Consider the following 12,648-nt stretch of genomic DNA (forward strand, 5'->3'; position numbering starts at 1 on the left):
AGCATCATATCAGAAGGCTAATGAACTGCCTATAACTCCAGCTTCTAGGAGCTCTGATGATCTCCCTCTTCTGGCTTCTGAATGCATTCAGACACACGGATGCACACATGCACAAGTGTATATGGACATTCACACACACATTTACACACACATGCAGGCACACACACAAATCTTTATAAATTAACAAAATTTCCACATCTAAGCTAGGAAGACCTTAATCTTGCTCTTTCTTGCTTAAAAAGATTATATAAAATTCATTAAAACACCTGTGCAAAACACTGTTAAGAACCCAAGCATTTTCTGTGCTTTGAAAGGGAGCCTGATAGTCACAGGGGAGAGCTGATCAACAGGAACATCTGAATACTACAGAAGAGATTTAGAGATGCTGTAATTGATGCCTTTAGTGAGGTGCTGTGTTTGTTCTTTAATTGTAATCACATATCCATGGGAAAGCATAGAAAGAAGTATTAGACTCTAGAGAATAGCCTGTGCTTTGTCTGTCTTTAATCAAACTGTTTGTTGTGTGCTGTCTCACTGCCAGTTTGTAGCTCATCCGAACTGCCAGCAACAGCTCCTCTCCATCTGGTATGAGAACCTCTCTGGTTTACGGCAGCAGACCATGGCAGTCAAGTTTCTTGTGGTCCTCGCGGTCGCCATTGGACTGCCCTTCCTGGCTCTTATATACTGGTGTGCTCCATGCAGCAAGGTATGTCTTTGAGGCCCGCTACCCATCTGCAGTTGAAATTTAGGCTGGCTAGCAAAGTTCTAGCTCCAAAATGATAATCTTATTAAAGTACACAGGTTTAAATAATCTTTCTGTTTGTTTGAGAATTTCATACATATAATGTATTTTGAACAAATCCACCTCCATTCCTTCATATATACACCACCACTCTGGCTTACCAGCTTCATGTGCTCTTTTAAAAACCCACATAGTTCATTTAGAGCTGCCAGGATGTGCATGGGTGTAGGCTGTCTACTGGAGCATGGGTGTAGGCTGTCTACTGGAGCAATTGCAGCCTCTTAGTGGCTCCGCCCCTGAAGAAGATGCACTATTCCACTCCCAGCAGCTATCAATTGCCAATAGTTCTTCGGCTACTGTGGGACTTCCCAACATTTGCCACCACCCAGCCACATGCTGACGTTTCCTCTGGCTAGTTTTGTGCAGGTCTTGTGCAAGCTGCACAGTCACGTGTGCAATGGCCCCATCATGAAGACATTCCCTGGCTACAGTAATTCACTGTCTCTGGCTCAAACACTCTTTTCTCCCTTTCTATCAGGTGACAGTGTGATATAAATGTCTTCTTTAGGGACAAGTACTCCCTAGACTTTTATTCTTTTTAATATTCTAAAAATATTGGGAAACAAACAAAAACAAAACTCAGAAAATTCACCTGAAACAGAATATGATCACTATTTTGTGTGAAATAAAATATCACTCTATTAAGTTTTTTCCTTATTTTTTTCCTCTAAGCAAATAGACACACATATTATACATTTAAATGAAGTCCTAGTTTTATTGAGCTCATCTATCAAAGGATCCCTAAAATTCAATCATTATTCCTTTCTTTGTTTATCCTGAGATAGTTTTTTAGATGAAAGATATATTTTGTATGCATATAAGGTATGTATGTCATACCTCTGTCAGGTATGACAGAGGACAAGAATGCAAATGCTACCATGAGGCCTGTTTCAGTAAAGAATAGCTATATTAGGGAGAAAGTGCGCTGGAGATATGCACCAATAATCACCTGCTTTCTAAGCATAAACTATTTGCCAAGGCTTTGGTGAAAACTGGGCCTTGCTTTTCTGGTGAAAGTTCAAATAGACTGAAGACTTCCCTTTTAGGACTGGGTGTTGAATTTAGGGCCATGGACATGCTAGGCAAGCACTTTGCCATTGAGCTACATCTTTAACCCTTTGAATTGTTTGAGATTGAATCTCACCAAGTTGCCCGTTCAGGCTTTGAACTTACAATCCTCCAGTGAAACTGCCCCATAGCTGGACCTACAGGTCCCCTACACTAAGCCTGGGCAACACTAGCTTATCATTCTGCTAACAGGCAGCTAAGTTCAGAGGCTGCATTGGTAGCAAGCTTTTCTTTGTATTTTTGAAGCCACTTTTCTAGTTCTGTGTAAGTTACAAATCTGAGAGGCTGACTGAAATAATTCAATGATAAATGTCTATGGGCCATCTATTTTGTGTGCTGGGTAGATGCATCAGGCAACAAGTGCAGTTCCTTGACACAGGCTGGACTGATTTTAGGGATTTGTTATGAGGGAGAGAATACTTGTCAGCATTCCTAGTATGTTGCCTTATCACCTAGGCACACTGCCAGCATTTTAGCTGCTGAGGAACCTCATACTGACTCATGTTAGGATGCTGGTACAAGGTCTCTTACACAATGGGAACGTCCTAACTATTTATAGTGATGAGGTTAGGGGCTACTAGAAACATAGCATTTTCTCATGAAAGTAAAGTTTGCCACCATGGAATTTTCTCCCTTATAATACATGAGACCAAAACTTAACCATATATAAAGTACACATTGATGACATTAATAATAGATTTATTAGAAATGATATTTATGGTGCAAGTTTGCTTATATAAAGTTCTATTCCCATTCCAATTAATTGAAAAGCCTCTATCATCTCTCTCTCTCTCTCTCTCTCTCTCTCTCTCTCTCTCTCTCTCTCTCTCTGTGTGTGTGTGTGTGTGTGTGTGTGTCTATGTCATGGAATGTGTCAGGAGGTCAGAGTATAGCTTTGTGGAGTTTGTTCCTTCTTGTGACTTTTATGTGGGTCCCAGGGATTGAGCTCAGGCTCTCAGGTTTGAGCAACAAAAACCTGAGAACTGTTACCTGCTGGGTCACCTCCTTGGCACCATTGCCACTTTTTATAGGAATGACAAATTCTTTTTAAATTTACATTTTCTTGTTTGACAGTTTCAGATATTTCTATAATAAATTTTAGTCATTTTTAGCCCTCCCCATCCATACTTTAGTGTAAGATTTGAAAGCTCTGCATTACTCAATACTTAAAGTCCCTGTCCCTTACAGCAGTAATAGTCCAAATTACTCCCCAAACACACTTCATAGCCAGATGCCTTAGCTTCAGAAGAGTACATTCTCATGTTGACTTCCAATTCTACAGCTAAGAGAACTAGAGCATAGAAAAGTTAGAAAATCTGCCCAGAGTTGCAGCTGATAATAGGTAGATCTAGGACTAAACTTTTTTTTGGTATATTTACTTTATTTATTTATTTTAATTTTTATTTAAATTAGAAACAAGATTGTTTTACATGTCAATCCCCATTCCCTCTCCCTCTCCTCCTCCCCTGATCCCCACTAACACTGTACTTATCCCATACCATTTCTGCTCCCCAGGGAGAGTGAGGCCTTCCATGGGGGATCTTCAGAGTCTGTCATATCTTTTGGGATAGGGCCTAGGCCCTCCCCCATCTGTCTAGGCTCAGGGAGTATCCCTCTATGTGAAATGGGATCCCAAAGTCCATTCCTATGCTAGGGATAAGTACTGATCTACTACAAGAGGCTCCATAGATTTCTGAGGCCTCCTCACTAACACCCACATTTATGGGGTCTGGATCAGTTCCATGCTGGTTTCCCAGGGATCAGTCTGGGGGCCAAGAGCTCCCTCTTGTTCAGGTCAGCTGTTTTTGTGGGTTTCACCAGCGTGGTCTTGGCCCCTTTGCTCATCACTCCTCATTCTCTGCAACTGAATTCCAGTTCAGTTCAGTGTTTAGCTGTGGGTGTCTGCTTCTACTTCCATCAGCTGCTGGATGAAGACTCTAGAATGGTATATAAGTTAGTGGTCAATCTTGTTATCAGGGGAAGGCATTTAAGGTAGCCTCTCTTCTGTTGCTTAGACGGTTAGTAGGTGTAGTCCTTGTAGATCTAACTTTTAGGAAATACGATTTACAGTTAACTGCTGACTTCTCATACTCTTTTTCAACATCTTCTATCTTCCCTCTTCCTTTGAGTTAGGGATTCTTGACAGTGTTCATTCTAGATAATACCAGTTGCATCTACTTCTATTTCCAAAGTCTTCAAGAGTTGGAACAAAGTATCTGAATTATCCCAATTCTCACACTGTGCTCATGTAGTTGTGACAACTTTTTTTTTTTTGAGACAGGATTTCTTGGTGTTAACAGTCCTAGCTCTCCTAAAACTCACTTTGTAGACCAGACTGTCCTTGAACTCACTGAGATCTGCCTGCCTCTGTCTCCCAAATGTTGGGATTAAAGGTGTGTGCTACCACCACCCATTCTGTGACTTTTCATTCTTTGTCTTTGTCTTTCCTTCCTTCCTTCCTTCCTTCCTTCCTTCCTTCCTTCCTTCCTTCCTTCCTTTGCTTATCTCTTTCTTTCTTCTCTCTATTTTCCTTCCTTTCTTGTTTTTAATGAGCTATACATTTTTTCACTGTTTCACTTCCCTCCTTCCCTTTCCCCTTCTACCCTTCCTCCTGCCCCCCCATGCTTCCAATTTACTCAGGAGATCTTGTCTTTTCCCCCTTCCTAGGCAGATCCATATATGTCTCTCTTAGGGTCCTTTAGGTTCTCTGGGGTTATGGACAGTAGACTTGTTTTTGCTGTGTGTCTAATAGATACTTATGAATGAATACATATTGTATTTGTCTTTCTGGGTCTGGGTTACCTCACTCAGGATGAGTTTTTCTAGTTCTATCCATTTGCCTTCAAATTTCAAGATGTCATTATTGTTCCCCCCCTGCTGAGTGGTACTTCATTGTGTATTATACCATATTTTCTTTCTTTGGGTGAGGGGCATCTAGGTTGTTTCCATAGCAGTTCTGGCTGTTATGAATAATGCTGCTATGAACATAGTTGAGCAAATGTCTTTGTGGTATGAGTGTGTATCCTTTGGTTATGTGCCCAAAAGTGGTATTGCAGGGTGTTGAGGTAGATTGATTTCCAATTTTCTGAGAAACCACCATCTCATTTCAGAAGTGGCTATACAAGTTTGTACTCCCACCAGCAGTGGAGGAGTGTTCCCCTTACTCCACATCCTGTCCAGCAGAAGCTGTCATCAGTGGTTTTTTGGTCTTGCTCATTCTGACAGGTGTGAGATGTTATCTCAGAGTTGTTTTGATTTGCATTTCTCTGATGACTAAGGATGCTGAGCATTTCCTTAAGTGTCTTTTGGCCGTTTGAGATCTTGTATTGAGAGTTCTATGTTTAGATCTGTACCCCATTTTTAATTGGACTATTTGGTGTTTTGGTGTCTAGTTTCTTGAGTTCTTTGTATATTTTGGAGATTGGTCCCATGACAATTTTTTAAAGGTGAATAAATGTTCTTTTCTTGTAAGCAGTGAGTGAAAATCATGAACCCGTTTTTAGCTCCTTAAGCTTTGACTCAGGCCATTTGTGGTTTGCACGGCTATCAGGTTTTAATTGAACTTTAATTATCTAATTTCCTTCACCATTTCTTCTTCTTTGGTTATGATTCTTTCTGACATCAGTTTTCAACCCTAGTTTATAAACACCGAGGTAAGTGCAGGTTAAACAGGCATTGTCAAAGCATTTTCCTCATATCTAAAAATCTGTTTTATTGGCTGTTCTTTATCCTTAGAATCATGATGATAAAGTGTGTAACTTTTTTTCATTAGCAACAAGCTAAACATTATTACTGGGCCATAGAGCTGAGTTATTGTAATAGTGAGAGGTGTCGTTGGTTAAACTGATGCTTTTCTTTAAAATATTTTACATTTTCTTATATATCCACAAAAATATAGATTAAATTTTAGGACTACACATCTTCACAAAGCCCTTGTTTTTCTCTTAGTTGCACATAGATGAAAACCTAGAAGGCCATTGATTGAGGTTGTCCTTCTGTATATGTTTATCTTGTTGGTTGATGAATAAAACAGTGTTGGCCAATAGGGCAGCAAGATAGGCAGGTTTAGGAGATGAGGAGAATGCTAGGAAGTGTAGGAAAAGGCAGTTGCAATGTAGCAGGAAAAGGAGTTGCAGGTCCGGCATTCTCCAGTAAGCCAAAGCCACATAGAAATACATAGATTAGTAGTTATGGATTAATAATTAAAACAGAACTAGCCAATACGAAGCCCTAGTTATTGGCCAACAGCTTCATAACTAATATAGCATCTGTATGATCATTTGGGGCAAGGCAACTATGAGACCAGACTGGTGGGAAGAACCATCCACAACAGGCCATCACATATAATGCTTAAGGAGAAAAGCACTTCTTTTAAATTAATTTTGAAGACATAGTTTTTCTTTTGTTAAAGTATGTTTTTGGTTGAAATAGAATTACATTAATTTCTCCCATTCCCTTTCTCTCTCCAACCTATCCCAACCACTTTGCCTGAACCCTTCCCATGACCCCACATTTCTTAAATTGGTAGCCTCTTTTTCTTTATTATTGTTACGTACTTTTATATGTGGCTATATCCATATATGTGTATGCATATTCACAAATATGTAGAAATATGGCTCGTTGAGTCTGTTTTGGTGGGGGCCTCATCCTGAGGGAGGCCAATTCTCCTTCTTCCAGCAGTCAATACTTGGCTGTAGTTCTTTGTCTATTGACATTTTTTTTTTTATTGATGCAGCCATTTTTAGTAAAGGCTCTTTCACAGCAGACTTTCTGGGGTTCTGACCTTTACAATATGTCTGCCTGTTTCCCATGAAGTTCCCTGAGCCATGCATACAGAACTGTGATGTGAATGTATCTAGTAGGCCTGGGCTCCCTGTGATTGATATGCTGATTTCTGTGTTGTGTCCAGTAATGGCTTTCTGCGATGGTTTCCATTTACTGTAAAGAAAGTCTTCTGTCATGAGAGATGGGGGCTACACTTCTCTGTGGGTATAAAGATACAATTATAATGCAATAAGGAACAATGACTGTCTAGAAAGTCTGAATTTCATGATCTATGAAAATCTGTGGCAAGTTGGTCAGGTTTCTAGTACCCAGCATGATTTCTCTCCTCCTGAGTGGGTCTTAATTCTAATTAGACAATTGTTACTGCCAACATGTGAGTGCCATTTATTGTACCTTGGATGTCTTGTCTCTCTGGTAGCTGTCATAGTCCATAGGTATTGCTGTTTGGTAGGACTGTTTGATTGCTTCCCTTTCTTGGCAGCTTGTGCAATATTTTCTGGTACCATGGAAGCTACACTTAAGGCAAGAGACTTTTCAGGTCAGATCCAGCTTGAATCATACAATTCCTGGGTCCTAAGCATGGGTTGTCTTCAGTGGTAGGGACCACCTCAGGCCCTCAGAGCAACCAAAGGCTCCCTCTCTAATCTACATCTCTAATCTATAGCTGGGACTACCTTGACTAAGCATTCAAAAAGCAGTTTCTTATGTTGATTACTTGGGTTTTTCTTAGTCTATGGTTCTTGTAAAGAGTATTGTCAGCTCAGAAGGCATATCGGCATAATTTCTAATATATTGTATATATAGTGTAATTCTTGGTAAATTAAAACAATATGATTCCTTGAGGCTTCATCAAATATCATTGGTGTTATTTGTCCTTTGTCACCTATTCTCCTTCTTGTATTGTCCTCCTTCTATCCCCTTCAGCTGGAGACCCCTTTCCTGTTTCTCACTTCATATTATTCATATTTTGCTAGTACTCTCTCAAGACCCCTTCATGGTTTCCTTATATTTTCCTACTTTCTGTGGTTACTGAATCTTGTATACTCACATCTAAGTATTTGGAGCTAGGGAAAGTAGATGAAAGAGAACATGCAACTCTTGTTTTTCTGGGTCTAGATTACTTTACAGAATCATTTCCAGATCCATCCATTTACCAGCAAATAGCATGATTTCATTTTTCTTTACATTGTGTGTACGTGCCAAATTTTTGTTACCAATTTATCTGTTGAATGATATTTAGGTTGTTTCCATTTCTTGGCTATCGTGAATAAGGTGATTATGTACTTGCTGAGCAGGTTTCTGTGATGTAGGATGTTGAGTCCTTCGGGCATATGTGAAGGAATGGTATGCTAAGCTGGGCCACATGCTAGATTTATTTTTCGTGTTTTGGGGGTTCTCCATACTGATTTCTAGAAAGGCTGTACCAGTCTTCACCCCATCAACAGAGATTCAGGGTTTCTCTTTCTCTACAACCTTGCTAGCTTTTATTGTAAGTACTTTTGTTGATCTTAGTCATTTTGACTAGGATGAGATGAAATCTCAAAGTTTTTCAAATTTCCATTTCTCTAATTGCTAAGGGTGATAAACATTTTTGAGCTATTTCTTAGCCATTTCTTCTAAGGAGAACTCTTTGTTTACATCCTTAGCACATTTAAAAATATTTTAAAATGTTTTTTGAGATTATAATACATAATTTCCCTCTGTGCTTTCCTCCCTCCAAACATTTCCATATGCCTCTTTTTCAGATTCGTCGCTTTTCATTAATTGTTTTATATATATGTACACACACACACACACACACACACACACACACACACACTCCTAAATACGTAAACACAACCTGCTTAGTCTATATAATGGTACTTATTTGTTTTTGTTTTTGTTTTTGTTTTTGACTCTTGGTTTACTGAGTTCTTTGTTTATTCTGGATATTAATCCTTCATTATGTATACAGCTGGCAAAGACTCTCTCCCATTCTGTGGGATGCTCTCCATTTAATAGTTAGTTGTTGGTCTTAATTACTTGACTAATGGAGTCATGTTCAGAAAGTCCTTTCTTATACTTATGTCTTGTAGGTTACTGTCAATGTTTTCTTCTAGCAGTTTTAGTGTTTCACATTTCAAAGTGAGGTCTTTGATCCACTTCAATCTAATTTGTTTGTACACCATGATAGACACAGCTCTAAGAAAACCCTGGCCAACAGCCTGACTAGTTAAGGAAAGTAAATAACAAAGCCAGTCAAGGATCAGCTAGTGGGTTCCTGTGTCTCTAACCACACCTACTGAGCAGAGGTGGTCTAAGGCTGCCCCATAAACACTCCAGCCTTCACCTCCAGGCTCTTTCCTGTCACCCTTGTGACCCACATGGATGCTGTGTGTTGTTGTCTGTGAATGTTAATTCTGCCATCCCTTCTAGCCTATTGCCAAACAAAACAAAATGAAACAAAACAAAAAGAAGCCTCAACTATTTTTTATAATAACTCCTTAATTCTTAAAGTCCATTGAGACATACCCATCTCCACATTTTAAAGAGAGATACATCCAAGTGTGGTGGGACATGCCCATGTGTCTAGCAGTCAGTGGCAGAGGCTGCAGGATCCCAACTCAAGGCCAACTAGCTAGAGTCTGTTCAGTTTTCTGTAATAATAAAGGATATGAGGATTCAAATAAACAGCTCCAACTTGTTGGAAACTCACTTTTTGTTTGCTTTCATTTGTCTGCTTGCTTTAAAAATCACCAAAATTTTTAATTTTTCAATGTACAAAAATGTGGGTTTAATAGTATTTTTATGGGTGCATCACTGGGTACTATATATGCTTATCCCTGATATGGGTGGGTTTCATTTGTCACTTTAGAGGATGTCCAGAGCCTTGAGATATAATCTAGCTCCTCCCTCTGCCCAGGCACATTTCAGACAGAAATTAACCTAATAGTGAAGTCACACAGTAGGTCGTCTCATCTCTCTATTTCATATGAAGAATCCAGTTTTCATGTAAGGCAAGAAATGCCTTTGTCACTGAGCAAACAAGATGATAAAGGATCAGATCCTAAAATGTTGACCTTTAATGTCAGTGTCATTTCAGCCTGTGCCTCCATTGTGTCCTGACCTCCAGGGGACATGTTGTGTTGATCTTCATGACTTTTATGCCCTGACAGTACCCATAAGACATTAGCATCATCCTAGGCCGGAGCTCCATGTATGCCACACATGAGACAAATCTCAGGGTTCATCTTTCTAATGCAGACCCGTTTAATGTTTTCATTGTTTCTTCTTCCCCGCGTTAGGCTCACTAAATGAGTTTGCTTCTTATGAGTGTCTTCAAAGCGTCCTCTGCATTTGAACTGACATTAGCAACACCCCAAGAATTCAAATGTTCTTTTCATAAAAGACTTATTTTATTTATGCATCTCTGTGCATTTGTGGGTCTGCCATATAGGTGTGAGTACCTGAAGAAGACCAGAAGAGGACATTGGATCCCCTAGAGATGGAGTTACAGGTGCTTGTGATCCACCTAATGAGCATTTTGGGATATGAACTTGGGTCCTCTGGAAGATCAGCAAGCACTCTTAATTGTTGGGCCATCTCTCCAGCACAATAATTTAAATATTCTTGATAGAGAAGTTAGTTTTCAATTATTAGATACCTCGGCAAGTAGAAGAACATGACTAAAATTTTACAACAGCATAAAAATTATTGTTCTTTCACTAATCATAAAAATATGTATGGCTATTTTAGGAGAACACTGAGTATGCAAATATTTATGAAAGATAGATAGAGAGAACAAAATTATGATTTTTCTGTTGATGCGTATTGTGGCAGATGGGCAAAATAATGCGTGGACCGTTCATGAAGTTTGTAGCACACGCAGCCTCCTTCACCATTTTCCTGGGGCTGCTCGTCATGAATGCAGCTGACAGATTTGAAGGCACCAAGCTCCTCCCCAATGAAACCAGCACAGATAATGCGAGACAGCTGTTCAGGATGAAAACATCCTGCTTCTCATGGATGGAGATGCTCATTATATCCTGGGTAATAGGTAAAGACTGATTTTCTGTCTTGTTCCTTTTTGCAGCCTTAGTGATTGGCCTGAATCATGCTGATTCTTCCACACAATCAGTTATACAAGTGTATGCAGCAGGAAACAGTATTCCATGCACTGTGACTTTCTTTGTGATCTTACACAGTTGCTATGGTGCCCTTATTCCCAATGCCAGTCTCTTCATATGCCCCGTGATAATTGCATTCGCTCCCCGCAAAAGCAAGAAAACCAGCAGGCTACTATTAATCAAATCCACCACCAATAAATGAAACCTCCCATGTGCAATTTGGGATAGCTTTGATTTCAAGCTTGAAAACCACGCTATTTTATGTTGGTATTTAATAGAAACCAAAGCTAGTAGCCACTCATTTTGATTGAAACTTTGTTATGTACTATGAATTGTTCAAAGCCCTTGACATACATCTGGCCACATAGTGTCTCTGTATCTCAGGTGGCTTGTGAAAGACGAGGAACTCAGTTTGAAGTACTACCAGATTTGATTTGTCTTTAGAAACCACTTACACCTACGTATTATCACTAAATACAAAGCATGTGAAAAAAATGCCTCCCTTGGATACTTGTGAGTAAACACATTCAACAGCTATTGAGCTGCCGTTGGGTAATAAGGGTACTAAATTGAATGGGATGCACTCTTTCCATTCAAGGAAGCTATCTGAGAAACAAATAAAACATCAATAGTTAAATATTCATGAAAAATGCTGCAGTTGGGGACTTGCTGAGACACGGAAGAAGTACAGACTGTACATTGAAATATTAGTGAGGTGAGATGCAGAAGGAGCAGAGAAGCCCTTTAATGAAGGCTTTGAGGGTAAAGGCATGCCACCCAGACAAAGCATTTGGGGGATAGGGACAGAAGGCATGCCAGCATTAGATGTTCAGATCTGGAACTATGTATAACAAGACTGGACCACTTGAAATATTATGAGCTTGTCCTAGCTGGGGCCTGGGGGTGATAGATGTGGGTGGTTAAATGGCCAGCGGGTGATTTCCTATGGCTGGCGATGGGTTCAGAGCACGTTTTAGAAAAGTCTCAGTGGTTTTGAAGTATGGGGAAGCATGAAGGAGGGTGAGCCCAGAGGCTGAGTCCAACCTCAGTAACCCTAATGACATAAGTCACCTGAGTTCAGCACGTGTGTGGGAGAGGACCTGAGAGTGGCTTGGCTGCTAAACTGTGAACAACATGGTAATAGCCATGTGTCTACAGGCAGGGTTGTGGATTAGAAGGTGGTTACTGTCCTGTGGCAGGTGGGGATAGAAATGTCCTTGTTGTTTTTTTTTTTGTTGTTGTTGTTGTTATTTGTTTATTTTTTGCTTTTCCCCTTTATTTAAATTTAAATTAGAAACAAGCTTGTTTTACATGTCAATCCCAGTTCCCTCTCCTTCCCCTCCTGCACTGACCTCCACCGACCCCTATCCCATCTCCTTTATGCTCCCAAGGGAGGGTGAGGCCTTCCATGGAGGATCTTCAAAGTCTGTCATCATTTGGAGCAGTGCCTAGACTCACCCCCGTGTGTCCAGGCTGAGAGAGTATTCCTCTAATGGCTCCCAAATTCAATTCGTGTACTAGGGATAAATAGTGATCCACTACCAGAGGCCCTATAGATTAACCAGAACTGCAAACTGACATCCTTGTTCAGGGGGTCTGGAACAGTCCTATGCTTACAATCTGGCAACAGAGCAAGCCTCCCTCAGAAGTAGTAAGTAGTGCATTCTAGTGCTGTCTAAGCAGTGTGGTCTCCAAGGAGAATTCTCTTTTATGGGGGAGGAGCCAGACTAGATATGGGCAATTTCAAAGGCCCTAAGCAACAACTCAAGGGGTGCATTACCTTCAGACTGAATAGCTGTGGGTGTTAGCTGTAGTTTGTCAGCTCCAATAGCATACAATTTGTACCATCAAAAAGGTATGAGGAGGAAGGTAAAGCTTCGAAAATTA

General features: G+C 40.1%; 1 protein-coding gene across 2 annotated transcripts in view; it reads left to right on the top strand.

Annotated features, from left to right (window-relative positions):
- Trpc6 (transient receptor potential cation channel subfamily C member 6) overlaps positions 1 to 12,648 on the top strand; it is a 103,255-nt gene that overhangs the window by 63,197 nt on the left and 27,410 nt on the right. For both annotated transcript variants that reach the window (XM_027415154.2, XM_035444380.1), the window contains exons 4-5: positions 542 to 706; positions 10,475 to 10,691. In XM_027415154.2, the coding sequence (XP_027270955.1) occupies positions 542 to 706; positions 10,475 to 10,691 (382 nt within the window). The remainder of the gene's footprint in view (positions 1 to 541; positions 707 to 10,474; positions 10,692 to 12,648) is intronic.

Source organism: Cricetulus griseus, chromosome 4 (assembly GCF_003668045.3).
Source record: "Cricetulus griseus strain 17A/GY chromosome 4, alternate assembly CriGri-PICRH-1.0, whole genome shotgun sequence".
Classification (NCBI taxonomy): Eukaryota; Metazoa; Chordata; class Mammalia; order Rodentia; family Cricetidae; genus Cricetulus; species Cricetulus griseus.